The sequence below is a fragment of the Mirounga angustirostris genome, unplaced genomic scaffold (assembly GCF_029215605.1).
Source record: "Mirounga angustirostris isolate CCGP_5_RB_7025 unplaced genomic scaffold, mMirAng1.0.hap1 SCAF_4, whole genome shotgun sequence".
NCBI lineage: Eukaryota > Metazoa > Chordata > Mammalia > Carnivora > Phocidae > Mirounga > Mirounga angustirostris.
The window spans coordinates 52162086-52179890 of NW_026991712.1; the positions used below are offsets into that span (position 1 = coordinate 52162086).

Consider the following 17805-nt stretch of genomic DNA (forward strand, 5'->3'; position numbering starts at 1 on the left):
TAGCTTATTTAACAGTTGAGAAAACTGAGAGTCAGCCACTGACTTACCTAAGGCTATTACCTAAGAAAAACATGGTGCTGCTGGGATTAAAACCCAGGCTGGCTTAATTCCAATGTATACTTTTTTGAGTCCATTCTGCTCCCTTTGAGGATGGCTTCTCAGGTCATCTTTCTCCCTTCTACACAATGGAGGGAAATATGTCAATGATTCTTCTTCCCAAACCCCCAGTTCCACTGAAATGAATAAAATGACAATTTTGGACATAATATCAAATAGTTCTAAGGGAATATGTAAGAATTATGTGGAAGTAAAAAAAAACCTATCCTCATTTCTTAATGTAAGGATTTTTTTTCTTTCAACAATGAAGAGTACATTTACTTATAAAGTAATAAGTGGAAGACTAAGGATACTTGATTTTATTTTTCCTTATAATGACATTAATCACCAAACAGATATGTTTTTAATTCAGTAGGAAGAATATAGATTCAGAATTCAAAATGTGCATTTCCATCTCTGCCATTCGGTACTTCTGTGACTTTGGATGAGTCATTTATCCTCTCCAAGATTGAGTTTACTTGCCTTCAAAAATGTAGGACTGTCTTCATGGTTTTTTTGAGAGAATTAAATACCATCATGTATATATTAGTGCTCTAAAAACCATAAAATACTACATCAATGTAACTTAATGTTATTATTTGAAAAATGTAGGTTATATAAATTAGCAAAAATGCTTCACCATAGGCATTTAAAATGTTTTAACAGACTTCAAATTTTATACTATTTGCCTTGTTTTTTGTACATAAATACATACACATTATATATACACACCATATATGTATAACCACATATACCATATATATGATTTGTCATACATATATATATAGCGCCACATATACCATATATATGATTTGCCATTTGTGTGTATATATATATACACACATTACATATATACCATATATGTTAAACCACATATATATATGATTTGCCATTTTTGTATATATACATATACACACATTACATATATACCATATATATGTATAACCACATATATCATATATAACATACAATTTGCCACTTTGTTAGCAAAATCAGCTAACAAATAGTTGGTATCTATAGTTGTCTACATAGATCTCTTTTCAAGATTTTTAAAGAATGTGTGTATGGATAGTACTTAGTTTGCATTGTTCTAAAAGTCAGTTTCACCTATAATACTGAATTGTCTCATCCTTCATTTGTCTTCTAGGAAAGTGCCGTGAACAATGTTATCTGCACTCGGATGTACGAGAGAGTACCAACAAACTCAGTCTGAAACTCTTAAGCACCCCCAAACTGTGATCCAAACTGCTGAGGTTGTTTAAATAAAACTCCAAAGTGAAATGTTACAACTGTTAATATGAGAGAGCCTGTGCACAAACATTGGCAATTCTGGTTTGCTTACTTTATATGGCTGTACTATATACCACCTTGGTATTGGGAGCTCTGGGAAACCACGTGATATATCCTGTTCAACTCCAGGCTGCTCTAATTCATTCAGAAAGGCACTTTATGTTGATTTTTTTTCTCATTAGGCATATTTTGTCAATCCTTTATATTCAACATGATCTGCACTATATTGGGAAAATAGTATTAATTAAAAAAAATCGGGGCGCCTGGGTGGCTCAGTTGGTTAAGCGACTGCCTTCGGCTCAGGTCATGATCCTGGAGTCCTGGGATCGAGTCCCACATCGGGTTCCCTGCTCAGCAGGGAGTCTGCTTCTCCCCCTGACCCTCCCCACTCTCATGCTCTCTCTATCTCATTCTCTCTCTCAAATAAATAAATAAAATCTTTAAAAAAAAAAATCTTCTTGGGGTGCCTGGGTGATGCAGTTGGTTGAGCATCTGACTCTTGGTTTCTGCTCAGGTCGTAATCTTGGGCTCGTGATTTCTGAGTTGTGGAGTTGAGCCCCACATTGGGCTCTGTGCTCAGCCGTGGAGTCGGCTTGAGATTCTCTCTCCCTCTGCCCCTCCCCACCATGCTCGTGTGCACGCTCTCTCTCTCAAATAAATAAATAAATCTTTAAAAACAACAACAAAAATATCTTTTTATAGGTGCTGGAGACACATCAGAAAACAAAACAGACGAATCCATGCCCTGAGAGAGCTTACAATCAAATGACATTGGAGGCTGTTTGGAATGATTCAGATTTCAGATTTAACTTATTATAGTATATGATGATTTGTATTAAGAAAGAATTTTGTGTTAAATGCTCAGAATTTTTAATTTAATGTCAAAATTATTACATCACGCACTGATATGAATAGAACTCTATAAAGAAAAATTTTGTTATAAACATCTATGCTAATTTCACTGAGCATTTTCTAACATAACCATTTATTTTGTGAGCCTCTCAGTGTTTTTCAATTCCTTGCACACCAGGGCAATTATCTAAAATTAGTAGTGTGCAACAATTTAAAATTAATAGGATGAGGACCATTGGAAGTACTAACTTAAGCATTTACCCATCTTAAAAGAATTGGTATGTAAGAAACTATTTTCTGTCTTATTGGTAAAAATTTATGCTTAGATCAAACTTATAATTAACAAAGAAGCTTCATTGGATCATAGTTTGCAGTTCCTTTTTTTTCTTTTTACCTTTTAACCCCCTTCATCCACTGGGAGAAATGGGTGAAGGGGGTCAAAAGGTAAAATATTAATTTTTTAATAAACTAGCTGGGACACCGTGTGTCTCACAGGTTATACCGCAATGTACGTGAGCGAATAATGCACAGGTCTGCAACTAGAGCAGTAACTGACAATCTAATATATTAGCAAGCTTTTTTTTATAGAAAACACATACTATTAACATCACACTAAAAGCCAAGGCAAAGGAGAATATTCTGTTTTATTAGCACCGAACCTTATGCAGTTTAGGACAGGGAGGGATTTCAGGAACTGCGTGGACTGATCACTTTATTGTGTCGATGGAGAGACGGGCCCAAATGGGTAAACTGTACATTTCCATAGCACCCTGATGGTTTTAGGAGGACCTGGAACCAGAACCCATATTTCTGGATAGTTCATCTCACAGCTGTTAACAGAGGGAATCAAGATAGAAACAGGTTCACAGTGTACAATTACAGATCAATGTAACACTACATCCAACTAATGAAGAAACAAGCTTCCCTTTATTTATTTATTTATTTATTTATTTTAATTTTTTATTTTTTTTTAAAGATTTTATTTATTTATTCATGAGAGACAGAGAGAGAGAGAGAGAGAGGCAGAGGGAGAAGCAGGCTCCCAAGGAGCAGGGAGCCCGATGCGGGACTCGATCCCAGGACCCCAGGATCATGACCTGAGCCGAAGGCAGACGCTTAACCATCTGAGCCACCCAGGCGCCCTCCTTTATTTATTTTTTTAAAGCTTTCATTTATTTATTTATTTGAGAGAGAGAGAGACAGAGCACAAGCAGGGGGAGAGAGAGGGAAGAAGCAGGCCTCCCGCTGAGCAGGGAGCCCGATGGGGGGGCTCGATCCCAGGACCGAGCCGAAGGCTGACGCTCCACTGACTGAGCCACCCAGGCACCACTATCCTTTACGTTAAAACCTGTAGCAGGATGCCCAGCTTGGTCCAGGCGATGACATAGAGTTTGACTGTTGGGACTCGTGACCCGTTCACTGCTTATTTGCCTCAATTGATATATTAGGGGATCTTGGAGCTCCAGTGGGAGTGCGAGAAGTGCTTGTTTATTTTTCGGGTACTGAAATGGTGAAGAAGATAATGGAAGGCATAGAAAAACATCCTCTGGCTGCTTGGACTGGATAGAGAGGATCACAGGCTGAGGCCGAGGGAGCTATTTTCCCACCACCCTGTGGATGCTGTGCACCCAAGCAGCCTGCTGCAGGGCCCAGGGACAGCATGTTGCACAGAAATTGGAAAGAAGCATTCTCCCGCCTGAAATGGAACCCAGCGCTGCTCTGATACCTGAAGGGTCAGTGGATACGGGAGCTTCACACACAGTGCTCTTGGCTTTGGTATGATGTTGTAATTGAGGATTTACTGCACATTCACCATGTACCCAGCACTGCATGAGAAGGGTGATCAAAGGAGAGCTAAGTCGTGTTCCCTGCCCTTGACTGACTCGAAAGAGAAGAGATCTGTTTAAAAAGTATCACATTGGCACGTTCATCTCAGGAATTTATAAATAACAGATTAAAAACCAAATGCTTTCACCTAGAGAGAAAGATCTAATAACACTTTCTTAGTGGATAGATAATTGCCTTGCCCAGGTGAGAAGAAAACTAGCAACAAGGGTGGCAGAAGCAGTAAGAGTGTGGACAACAGCCTGGCGAGGGAGGCACACATGGGCTCTAGTGCACACCTTATCAGGACGTCTGTCTTAGGGAGTGCATCCCTCCATGCTGCAGCCTCCATGCACTTCCGTTCAAGTCAGTAATCACTATTTAGGATATATAGGGAGTGTGAACTTATTCCTAGAGAGGCATAGCCTGTTCATCCTAAGCCAAGAGAAGTTTTTTGCATTTTTTTCTTTTCTTTCTTTTTTTTTTTTAAGATTTTATTTATTTATTTGAGAGAGAGAATGAGAGAGAGAGAGAGAGCATGAGAGGGGGAGGGTCAGAGGGAGAAGCAGACTCCCTGCCAAGCAGGGAGCCCGATGCGGGACTCGATCCCGGGATTCCAGGATCATGACCTGAGCCGAAGGCAGTCGCTTAACCAACTGAGCCACCCAGGCGCCCTCTTTCTTTCTTTTTTTCTTTCTTTCTTTCTTTCTTTCTTTCTTTCTTTCTTTCTTTCTTTCTTTCTTTCTTTCTTTCTTTCTTTCTTTCTTTCTTTCTTTCAGAGAAAGAGAGAGAGCGCACATGAATGGGGAGTGGGGGGCAGAGGGAAAAGGAGAGAAAGAATCTTAAGCAGGCTCCATGCCCAGCACAGAGCCTGACACAGGGCTGGATCTCACAACCCTGAGGTAATGAACTGAACCGAAATCAAGAGTCATACACTTAACTGACTGAGCCACCCAGGTGCCCCAAGTTTGGGTTCTTAAATATCATATTCTTTGATTTAGATTTGGCCAAAATATTAGAATAGAAATCAGAAAACCACCTACTACAGAAAGGGAGGATATTTTGGTTTTATTTAAACAGTAGAGTTAACAATGTTGAATAGTTGAATATTTTCTAAGTAGACAAATTTGGAAAAATAATGTTCTATTTGAATAATTCAGCTGACAGTAATCTGAGATGAAAAAAATAGGACAACAACAATCATAATGCACTGGTTTTTCAGTCATTATTAAGTGCCAGACACTGTCTAGCTCTTTTGATGCATGCCTTGTTTTCTTTTCTGTGAAGTATTTACAAAAGTATAAACTAAGACTCAGGGAGGCTCAATTTCCTCAGCTGATCAATACCAGGGCTTGGGTTCAAAAGTGGGTCTTTGGGACCCCAAGCCCATGTTCTTTAACCATTGAGCCACAATCCTTCCCCGGAAATCACGAAGTTATGAAAGTTTCTTTTAGAGTCTTTCTATGTTAAATGCATAATTAATACAACTAACCTGAACCCAACCTAAACTCTCATTCCCTAAATGATTAGAAAGATTACCTTTTGGAGCTGAAGATTTACAAAGCAGAAAATAGCCAAACCATGACTAACGTATCACCTATATGAGACAGACTTATCAGGAGATTCTTTTTTTTTTTTTTTTAAAGATTTTATTTATTTATTTGAGAGAGAGAGAATGAGAGACAGAGAGCACGAGAGGGAAGAGGGTCAGAGGGAGAAGCCGACCCCCTGCCGAGCAGGGAGCCCGATGCGGGACTTGATCCCGGGACTCTAGGATCATGACCTGAGCCGAAGGCAGTCGCTTAACCAACTGAGCCACCCAGGCGCCCTATCAGGAGATTCTTTTTACTTTATTTTTTATTATGCCTCCAAAGGCAGCGCTAGAACATACAATCTCCTCAGTTGCATGAACAGAGAGGGATGCAAAGAATCTCAAGGTGACCCAGATGGGTGGCCAGGGAAGTGATTTGCTCAGCTTGGATGAGGAGCTCATCTCTAGACAAGCCCCTGTGGCCAGGAAGATGGCTTCAGAGGAGAAGACACCTATTCAAACCACAGGTTTATGTGGGACGTGGAAAGAAGGGAGGGGGCAGTGGGAGCCCCTCAGAAGAGACGGGCTGCTGGGCAGACAAGTCAATGGACCTCAGAAGAGATGGGCTGCTGGGCAGACAAGTCAATGGACCTCAGAAGAGACGGGCTGCTGGGCAGACAAGTCAATGGACCTCAGAAGAGACGGGCTGCTGGGCAGACAAGTCAATGGACGCCCACCTCAGATGTCATGCTCAATAATTCCCCCACTCCCCAAGATATACAAATAGTCATGCCTCTCTTCTTCTACTACTCATACGGTTTTATATTTTACATCAAAATTTTTAATCCATTTGGGATTTATTTTGATGTAAATATAAAGTATACATCTAATGTATTATGCCTTCCAAATTGGTATCTAAATGCCCCAGTGTACTATCATGCCATAACTGACGGAAATAAGACCTGTGGCAATTACACATATTTTCTTCCTTATTTGTATTTTATTTTATATTTATATGTGTATTTATATATTTCTATATACTCATTAATTCATTTTTCCTCTCTCTGTTTCCCTTTTTTCTTTTCAAATTAAACTTAAGTAATTATTATATTTTGTTGTTTTTAAAGATTTTATTTATTTATTTGAGAGAGAGAGAATGAGAGACAGAGAGCATGAGAGGGAGGAGGGTCAGAGGGAGAAGCAGACTCCCTACCGAGCAGTGAGCCCGATGCGGGACTCGATCCAGGGACTCCAGGATCATGACCTGAGCCGAAGGCAGTCGCTTAACCAACTGAGCCACCCAGGTGCCCCTAAACTTAAGTAATTATTAAAAGAAAAATATTTCTACTAGTACAGGTGACGTTTTTGTGTGAACTTGAATCTGAGATGAAGTAAGGGTCAGAGCTGCTGCAACCCTTTTGCCACTGAAAGGGGAGAGCCTGGAACTGCTAGAGGCCGTGACCAGACACCAAATCTGCAGGTGCTTGATCATGGACTTCCCAGACTTCAGAACTATGAGAGATAAGTTTCTGTTGTTTATAAGTCACTCAGTCTATGGTAGTTTATTATAGCAGTCAGAACAGACTAGGACACCAGGCAATTTGTTTTTTTAAACTTTTGACTCCCCTTCCACCCATTTCTTCTTCTTTCTACCCTCACCTCTGGCAACTACCAGTGTATTCTTCATATCTATGAGCTTCATTTTTTGGTGGGTTTTTTGTTTGTTTGCTTTTAGAGGTTTTTTTTTTTTTTTTTAGATTTTACATATAAAAGAGATTTATAAGAATCAAGGAAATTCTTGCTCAATGTGCTAAACAAAATGAATAAAATCTAAGAATCTGAGACCAGAGAAGTTGGACTAAGACACACAGAAGGTCTAGTAAGTTTTAGCTTAGCATTGATAGATGAGAATTCTGTTTAAGAATTAAAGTTGAGAATACTGTTACACATTTTGAATTTTGGGAAATTTTCATATTTATACAGTATGGAGATGTCATGGAAATATGCATTTAGTACCAGGTGGGGCTATGAGGATCATAAAATAGAATTTCTCATTTGAGAGACTAGAGAATGGAGGCACCCTTAATGAGGAAGGTGACAAGGTCTTGTGTGTGGTCATCCCAGTTCTGACTGACCACTGGTGTGTCATGTGGGTTTGCTCTTAGCAATTGCTATAGACTATGTGGAATCCTGTAGATAAAATCAAAGGAAGACTGAAGTCACAATCCTAGAACTACTTTGACCAGAATTGTTGATGAGATACGACATTTAATTAAGTGAATATACTGGATCCAGTCCAATGCCAGAGGAGAATATGACTCTTGCTGACAGAAAAGCTCATTTAAGCTTTATGGCAAAGAATTATACCTTCCTTATTTTGTGATATGAGCACTTTGCTAAGTTCTGCAAAACTTACTGATTTAACTTTGGTTACCAGCCGTTTTTGAACACTTTCTTTTCAATTAATGGAACTTTTTGCCAAATAAATGATATGCAGATGTGTAAAACAGATGAACGCAGAACTCTTCTGTTTGTGTAGGAGGTCCCAGAACCCCACCCATGATTTTGTCTCCCTTACCCATATTCTAGAGGGCACCTTTAATTCACTTCCTATTGCTGAGAGCTACGTTTGTGAGAGATGTTGTGGAGTTGGGACCCAGATCTCTGAGAAAGAGTCTCTAGATGGATGCTAGTTTCTCTGATGTGGTACCATGAGGTTGCTTCTGAGAGGGTTGGAAAACTGTAAACCGAAATCAACTTCAGCTACTAGAACCTACTGCTACTGGCAGTCTGAAGAAATATTGCTGGGGTCATGCTGATAGATACAAAAAATATGGCATTTGAGTAAAGATATGAAAGCAGTTAGGGAAGGAGATAGGTATATAAGCAGATCAATTAGGAAGTTGTAACAATATTCCATGCATGTGATGATGGTGACTTGCACTGGGATGGCTCTGGGGATAGGAAGAAGCAGTAGATGGCAAGTAGTAGTAGGATATATTTCTTACTGAGGGTTAACAGAATTTCCTGATAGATTGAATTTGAAAGAAGGAGAGAGTTAAGGATGATTTAAAACTTTTTGGTCTTAGACATTAGAAAGATACAAGTCATTAAGTGACATTACATCTAAACTATGCCAAAGTAATTGTTTGATTTTATAAATTCACTGAAAAACTTAAGAGAGGGAGACAGAACCAACAGAAGTGATCCCAAAAAAGTGGCTAATTTATTTATTTAGAAAACATCAGAGACTTCCCTTTCTGGCAGTCATAGAGTAGCAGGGGCCAGATTTACCTCTCCCTGAAACAACAATAAAAGGACAAATTATATGAAACAATGGTTTTCAAGACCCAGAAATTCAGGGACAAGAAGAGTGATCCATGAGAGGAATGAAACACATGAGGTGAACTTGGCCATTGCCCCATTGTACTCAGAGGAATACAGACACCAGCTCAGCAGCCTGCCCCTTCTTCAGAAGTCTGAATCCCAGCTTCACGGGATGCCTCCACCAAACGTTTAAATGCTAAAGCCCCATCTCTTTCCCTTTGCTCCTGCAGCTGCAGGGAGAGTGGCTGAGTCCTGCAATTTCCTATCTCTAATACCTCTGTGCAACTCTTTCAGTTTTCTGACATCAGCTTCACAGTTCCTTATGCTAAAGTCCCTCTGCTGTGCGGTTTCTACTCGTTCTGACTGGTATAAAGTTCCTACTATGTGTCAAGCCATCTACTAGGTCCTTTACACTTAAGCCTTAGAGAAGTTATGTAATTTCCCCTGAGGTTATGGAAATGCTAATGGTACCCCCAGGATCCAAGTATATCTCACCATAAAGGCTTTGCTCCCAGTTAAGAAGTAACACCATAGTTGGATAAAGGGCTTTTGAAAGAAAAGAAAGGCTTTCAGCATTACTCCTGGGATTACGGCTAAAGCCAGGATTATTTCTATTTATGTGTTACTTTTTGTTTTTAAAGATATTGAAGACTAGAAGGCTAGAGAAGGGATAGGAGAGTAATTTGATCTCAGGAAGTTTATAAATATTATTTCAATGCCGATAATAAAATATTGGAACTTCCTGTGGTTTTTTTTTTTTAAAGATTTTATTTATTTATTTGAGAGAGAGAGAGAATGAGAGAGAGCACATGAGAGGGGGGAGGGTCAGAGGGAGAAGCAGACTCCCTGCCGAGCAGGGAGCCCGATGCTGGACTCGATCCAGGGACTCCAGGATCATGACCTGAGCTGAAGGCAGTCACCCAACCAACTGAGCCACCCAGGCACCCTCCTGTGGTTTTTGGTAGTGGTGCTTGTGGTGACCTTTGAATACCGTACCCAAGTTTATCAAATGTGGACCACAGCAGGGGCGCCTGGGTGGCTCAGTTGGTTAAGCAACTGCCTTCAGCTCAGGTCATGATCCCAGGGTCCTGGGGTCGAGTCCCACATCGGGCTCCCTGCTCGGCAGGGAGTCTGCTTCTCCCTCTGATCCTACCCCCCTCATGTACTCTCTCTCATTCTCGCTCTCTCAAATAAATAAATAAATCTTTAAAAAAAAAAAATGTGGACCACAGCAGGTCTTACATGCGAGCTGTAACATCTTGGGTTTGCCAGTCTGTATTTTGTCTAGTCCCTTGAGGAAAGTCTAAAATGTATTTCAAAATAGTAAATTCTTGGTGGGCTCCAACTTGCAAACACTTGGCTGACTCAGAACAGCTCAGTAGGCACAATTTTGAATTCTGGGTCGAGCTTCTTTCTTCCCTTGCAATAGTGCCCTTCATTTGTTTGTTTGGTTTTTTGTTTGTTTCCTAGAGAGTTACTGTATCCTGTACAAATACAGAAATATAGAGAGTTATCATTTTGTGGTATGGATAGGTATCAACATCTCTTCTCAATTCTCTATTCCCAGCACCTACCTCCATTCCCACTACCTAAGGACTGGCAAAGGGGAAAAACTATGCTCTCTTCCACATTAGCACCCCAAATAAATATATATATATTTTAAAGATTTTATTTATTTATTTGACAGAGAGAGACACAGCGAGAGAGGGAACATAAGCAGGAAAGGTGGGAGAGGGAGAAGCAGGCTTCCCGCCGAGCAGGGAGCCCGATGTGGGACTCGATCCCAGGACCCTGGGATCATGACCAGAGCCAAAGGCAGACGCTTAACGACTGAGCCACCCAGGCGCCCCCCAAATAAATATTCTTAAAGAGCAATGTTATAAAAATGGAGGGTATGCATTATTGAAATGAACTTGAATTCACACTATGTTATATGTACAGATGAGATAATAAGGAATTTGGGGACTTCATTTCTGGCCATGATATGGTGGCAAGAATTGTACTTGCCCTTGAAAAATAAATGGCTAAAAAAATGGGCAAAGTATATGAAGTAGCTATTTCCAGGTATTGGAGTACAGGAAAGACATGATGCCATAATGCCTTAGAGAAGGGAAACACTTCAGGTGAGCTCCCACCATTGTTTCCATTTTCCACCCAGGGACACTTCCCCCATCAACTTGCACAGGGAGGGATTACAGGAAGAGCACAGTGGCCTCACTGAGTTGGGGTAGGGAGTTTGAGACAGTTGGAGGATATGGGGCAGGGTTCTAGACAGGAAGGATCTACAGAAAAAAGAGCTCTAGAAATCTGTACTAAGGGTCCCTTTTATTTTGGCAAAGTCCTTAGCTGCACATGTGTGGAGTGAAACTTCAGAGGCCAGGGAAAGAAGAGCCAGAGGGCTGTAAGCAGAACAATTCAGAGTTTATACAGGGCTGGGAGTTGTTTAGCTCTTGCCAGCCAGAGTGGAGATCCTTGATCCTCAACTAGGGCATTTAAAAGAGACCCCAGAAGGGTTCCATCTTGGAACTAGGGCTATACTATCCCTAGCGTAAAGGTGAGGTCAGATGCATTTTATCAAAGCTCAAAAAAAAGGCTTTAAGGAGGATCAAGCCGATCTTCCAGTAACTTAAATTTCTATAAGAACTAGGACCAATACTCTTTAAAGGAAGACAAAATTCAGGCGCTCAACAGTGTTACATTCATAATGTCCACGCAGCCAATTCAAAATGATTAAACATGACAAGAAGCTAGAATGGAATCCATACCTAAGAAAAAAAATCTGTCAATTAACAGACTGAGAAATGACAGATGGTGGAATTAGCAACCATAGACTTTAAGATTACTTAAAACATGTAAGTATGCTGAAATGCTCAAGGATTTAATGAAAATCTGAGCATAATGAAGAGATAAACGGGAGAGAAAACTTCTAGAAAGGAAGAACACAGTATCTGAAATAAACATCTGCTGGATAGGATTAAGAAGAGATTAGAAACCAGAAGAAAAGATTAGTGAACCTGAAGACAGAACAATAGACTCTATTTTGGCTGAAGCATAGACAGAAACAAAGACTGGAAACTGCTTTTGGCTAGAACACTCCCTCCTCCACGTTTAAACACCTCCCAGGTGGGAGAGGCAGCCACAAGCCAATGACTGTTTGATGTGGGTACAATCATCCCAGGATGGGGTCACAGCTGGGAGCCTTCAGAAGCCTCTACTCCTGGCAGTTGGGTGGGGATGCATAGCTTAGTCTTGAAAAAGGGATTAGAAACTATACCTCAGCCTCACTACACTGCTTTTTTTTTTTTTTTTAATCTAGAATTGACTATGAAGTGTTACAAAAACAAAACCCCGATTTATGCAAATCCTTCTGTAAAAACCCATTTAAGAAGGAAAATTCACAATGGTCTTTTACACTTACTTTTGATACATAGACTTCCTCTAAATTCTTACTATATTTTTTACAAGTTTATCAAGTGAGTTTATATGTAACTATACATTATTTGGAAACAGCTGGTTTTTTCTTGATAAATAAGCTCTAAGAAGGTAGAAATTTTTGTTGTTGTTGTTCATTGTTGTATTGCAAGTATCTAAATTAGTGTTGTGTATACCTAAGTAAATGCTGAAGGAACAACTCAATGAACGGATTGGGCTCTATAATGCATGAAATAGTATTTCCTATTGTTTTCCTCAAGGTGGTGCTGTGTACTATAAAGGGTCACTTAAACAATGTCATTTTTTTCCTAATATAGCCTTGATATCTAATAAATTTCCTTTCATTATACTTTTTTTTTTTTTTTAGTTTAACCTTCCATCTTTCTGACCTCCTGATCTATACTGCAAGAGGCTTACAAGATTGTCAGGGGTGTTGGCTTTCTTATCTTTTCCTCCCACCATTTATCTCTACCTAATTTTAGAGGCAAACCTTCCTTTGAATGCTTCTCGAAAGATATTACATATATTGTCTCATTTCCACCTACTATGTCTATCATTTATTATAGCAGGATTTATCTGACAGCCTTTGATACATTTAATGTTAAATTTTCCATTTTTCTGTTTCTTATTTTTTGCAGATGTTTGTCTAGTATTTTTCCAACTTTGAATTTTAAACCAACTAGTCTTTTTTTTCCAAAAAATAATAGCTTTATTCAGATATATTGGCATAAAATAAACTGACATTTATTTGTTTATTTATTTATTTATTTTTAAAGATTTTATTTATTTATTTGAGAGAGAGAGAGAAACAGCATGAGAGGGGATAGGGTCAGAGGGAGACGCAGGTTCCCCGCCGAGCTGGGAGCCCGATGTGGGACTCGATCCAGGGACTCCAGGATCATGACCTGAGCCGACGGCAGTCGCTTAACCAACTGAGCCACCCAGGCGCCGGGGAGAGAGACTCTTAAGCAGGCTCCACATCCTGTGTGAAGCCCCATGCGGGGCTTGATCTCACAACCCTGAGATTATGACCTGAGCCGAAATCAAGAGTCAGACACTTAACTGACTGAGCCACCCAGGTGCCCCAATAAAGTGGTATTTAAATTATACAATTTAATGTTTAACATATGCATTTACCTTTGAAACTATCACTATAATCAAGATAATGAGCATATCATTACTCTCAAGAGTTTCTTCATTTCCCTTAGTAATCCCCCCAACTCCATCCCTCCCTTTCCCTACCCCACCACCTGAAGGCCACCACTGATACACTTTCTGTCACTATAGGTTAGTTTTTATTTTCTAGAGTTTTATGTAAATGGAATCATACACTATTCACTCTTTTTATTCTGGCTTCTTTCACTCATCATAATTGTATGTATCAATCATTCATTTCTTTTTATTACTGTCTAGTGTTTCATTGTGTGAATATACCACAACTTGCTTATCTATTCACTTATTGATGACTCGGGGGGTTCTTCTGAGTTTTTGGCTATAACAAATAAAATTGCTATGAACATTTGTGCATAGACTTTTGCATGGATGCTTTTGTTTCTCTTGGGTAAACATCTAGGGGTGGAATGGCTCAATCTAATGGTAAATGCATGCTTAACTTTTAGAGAAACTGTCAAACTGCTTTCCCAAGTGGATGTACTATTTAACATTCCCACCAACAGTGTATGAGAGTTACAGTTTCTTCACATCCTTGCCAATAGTCGGTATGGTTTTAATTTGGCTATTCTATATATGTGTATAGTGGTGACTGTCCTCTTTTTATTTTCAGTGTCTTATGTTTAGATACATTCAGCTTTTCATGATTTCCATAAAATCTTATATATGCTGACCTTAATTATCAGACACAAAGGACAAAATATATGAATGAAGAAAAAATGTGTTTTTTTAAAAAATGGAAGGAGTTAGTTATTCTTAAAATGGTTGACCCTAGATAAAATAAGACCCATATATTAAGTATTAGCCTTGAATATACAAGGGACTAGTATAGATCTAGGAGAAATAATATGAGAGGTATCCTGCAACCTTTTCCTCATTACCCTTCTACCTTGTGCTATCTCCTTCTATCAGGAGACCTCAAATGATAACATTTCCCCCTGTTTGGCTCTTCAAAGTTTCTCTGACTTCAACAGCCCTGTCTTAAGACCAAGTGTTGCTTGGAAAAGGACTACTTTAATTCTAGCTATCCCCTAACACTGGATGAGTTCAAGTCTTGCAAGGTCCTGTAGGGAGAGGAGTCTCTATCCTCTTTAAAGATTTCAGGTTTCTCATCTGTGCAAATACTGGCTGAGCTCTGGGGAGCACAGAAGTGCCCCATGCCTATTCCACTCCTGAGAATTTACTGACTTAGCATAGATATTGTGACTTCTTTCACAGTGTTTATGCAAGACATGTATCCCAAGCACAAATTAATGCAAATAGAAAACATCTCAATTAGTCATAACAGATGTAAGCCAATATTTGTAAACTACGTGAGCACAGAAAATACATTCTAATTTATCTTTTCTATCCCCCTTCTTGCATTCTCCCTTTTTCTCAATGCCTGGCATGTGGTGTTGGCAGGGGTGGAGGAGGTGGTTTACATGAAAAGCTAATTATTTAAAATGAACTACATAGTATTTTAAAGTTAGCAAGGTGGGAATCAAGAATTTGATAGAGTTTAGCAAGGGGTGTCATGCCACCTTAATGGGTTACCATGATCAAGTTACCACTAAGACTATGCCTTAGTCTCTTCAACCGCAAAAATGGGACAATGATTGTGCCCAAAACATAGGGTTGTTGTGAAGATTAAGCTAATTTATTCTACATGAAGTTCTTAGAATGTTGCTTTTCACATTGTGGGCACAAGAGTATTGCCTATAATTTTTATCAAAGAGCTGGAATTCCAAAAATATTACCTCTCTTTAGTGCTGCACTTGATGCATTCCCTTAGCCCCTACAATGTTATTATAGCTAGATACCTTGCTTTCCTCCTGACCTCTTAATGAGATTCTTTCAACATAGATCTTTGTTAATTAGGACATAGGCTAGAACTTTCACAAAATGGAAACTTCTATAATTCTATTATCCAGATTAAAGTTTCCCAACTCCAGCGTGCCTGTTAAAAATCAGAACATCTGCAGTGGGTAAGGGCATGTATAGGGGTCTAGCAACTTGCATTTTTGAGTTTACCATTCAGGTAGATATAGATAAGCACGGTGTTGAAATAAATGCTTTTATTAATTAGGGATCATGACCTTTTTGTTGTTTTCACAGAATCTTAGCATTGGAAGAAGTGTTGGGAAATCTCTAGTTCTCAGTTTCTCTAATCCAGAAAAGACATCTCAATTTCCCAAATTCTCATGGTGTAAAGGGCAAAAATAGTGCTAAAACTTCTTGGTTCCCTGTGCTCTTTCCAATATGTTGTATTCTTCTTGCAATTTCAATTTAATTTTGAGGTTAATTTCTTTATTGTTAAGTCAATGTATTTGGCAAAAAAATTAGTATCTTTATGTTATGATTTTTCACTCTTTGGGGGATAGGAAAAACACTGTTGAGTGACAAGCAGAGCCAATTAAGTGTATTGATTCTGGGGAAGAAACTGAACTAAAATTCACATAGTTGTGTTCCTTTCTTGGATAAATAAACATATATAAGAAAACATCACAATCATTATAATCATCGTCTTGGCCATCATTAGCATCGTCACCGATTGTTAGTTCAGTCATTAAATTTAATTAATTAATATCAATCCTTGAAAGTTTTAGCAGGTCTTCTAGGACCTGTGAGAGATACAATTATTGATCAAATATCAAGAACACATGCAAGTTAGTTGAGTCAAAGGACATTGGAAAAGAGCTTCAGTCTAGTGCCATAAATACACTTGCCCAGTTCAGGCAATTATATAAAAGTTAGCAAATGGATCTGAGACTTTCTACTCGATAGGACTAACCCTGTAAGAGAAGCAAGATGTACTGAGAAGATATTTTCTCAGACTTCTCTTGACTAGAGCTATACCATTACGCATCTACCATGGAAGGGGTTTTAGCACCACGTAAAATCTGACAAGTGAAAGTTGAGAATGGAAAAGACCTACTTCACCTCCAGCCAATTATTGCCTTTATTGATTCAGGGCCAAATTATCTATTAGGCACAAAAGCACAGAGTACATGCCCATGATATTTTTAGAGACCGATGGAAGTCTTTTAATTTCTTTTAAAATTATAAGAAAAAGATTTTTTTTTTTTTAGAAAAAGAAGAACTTTTAGGGTCATATATATGTTTTGTTTCTCATATTACAAAAAAACCCATTTTTAGGCCCCATGAAAATCTATTACATTTTGACTAAAACAGAAAAACTTAAATATTGAAATATTTAAAATAATATAAAATAGTATTAATATGAATATTATGGTGGGAGGGACCTATGAAAACAAAAAGCAGCCCATGAAGGTCATAATGCTGCCCTGCATTGATCCATTGACTTTCAATATATTTGCCATTGCTTGATGGATTTATCCATTGCTAAACTTCGGTTCCGGTACCTTTTTAGGATGGTGAATTCTAGTAAACTCCGTAAAGAACAATGCCGCTGGATGTAAACTTTTGATGGTTTTCTAGTTATTTGCTAAATTGTGGCCAATGGAATATTTCTAATGTCACTTGCTCTCTTAGCTACTGATTTGTGCCCCAGTCCCCACATTTTCCTGGTTTTCTTTCCTACAGAGCGCACTCTAGAACACTCAAACAATACTGAATAGATAGATGGCCAAGGAAACCTGTCATGGGATCAAATAATGAAAATTTGCAGTTGCAAATTTCATTAATATTTGGTCATTCAAAAGAGTAAAGTTAAGTTAATGGTGCACCACTGAACAGCAATGATCTTTTAGGGGGATTTATGAGATTCCTTTCTGCCTGTCACACCTGTGTACCTTGAGTGAGAAGTAGAACAATGTGTAGAGAACTGCTGGAGAGACACCAGGACTCATTCTGAAAGCGCTAGAGCTCAAGTTTAGGCCCTCCCTGGACATCACCAATCTCCAGTGAATTTCTTTATGCAATTACCTATTCAGAAGATTAGTTTTCTCTTTCTAATTTCAGACCGTAATGCCACAAAGTTGAAAAGTTTGAGTTTAAATAAAAGAATAACACATTAAAAAAAAAAAAACAACAAAAAACCAAGGATCTTAGAAGCTGGCAATTAGATAATAATTAAGCATTACCTTGTACCAACTTTAAGACTAGGAGCTAATTATTGCAATTCTGCATTAGGAGGATTTTTGACAAGGGGCTTTGGATATAATGTAGCAGATAGACCTGATTTAAAGAGAAGGCAGGGTTTTGAGGGGGCGGGGAGCTGAATACTACCTGCTTCAACGTCAAAAATATAACTTACTACATTCCTGTCCATCTTTGGGCAGCTTGGCAATAGCTGATTTGCTGATTACACCCATCTTTTC

General features: G+C 38.9%; 1 protein-coding gene across 2 annotated transcripts in view; it reads left to right on the forward strand.

The window, feature by feature from the left end:
• The window catches only part of FABP12 (fatty acid binding protein 12), a 53977-nt gene extending 52365 nt beyond the window's left edge, over window positions 1–1612 (forward strand). For both annotated transcript variants that reach the window (XM_064588159.1, XM_045896318.3), the window contains exon 5: window positions 1244–1612. In XM_064588159.1, coding sequence (XP_064444229.1) covers window positions 1244–1309 — 66 coding nt within the window. In that variant the 3' untranslated portion in view covers window positions 1310–1612. The remainder of the gene's footprint in view (window positions 1–1243) is intronic.
• The last annotated feature ends 16193 nt before the right edge of the window (window positions 1613–17805 follow it).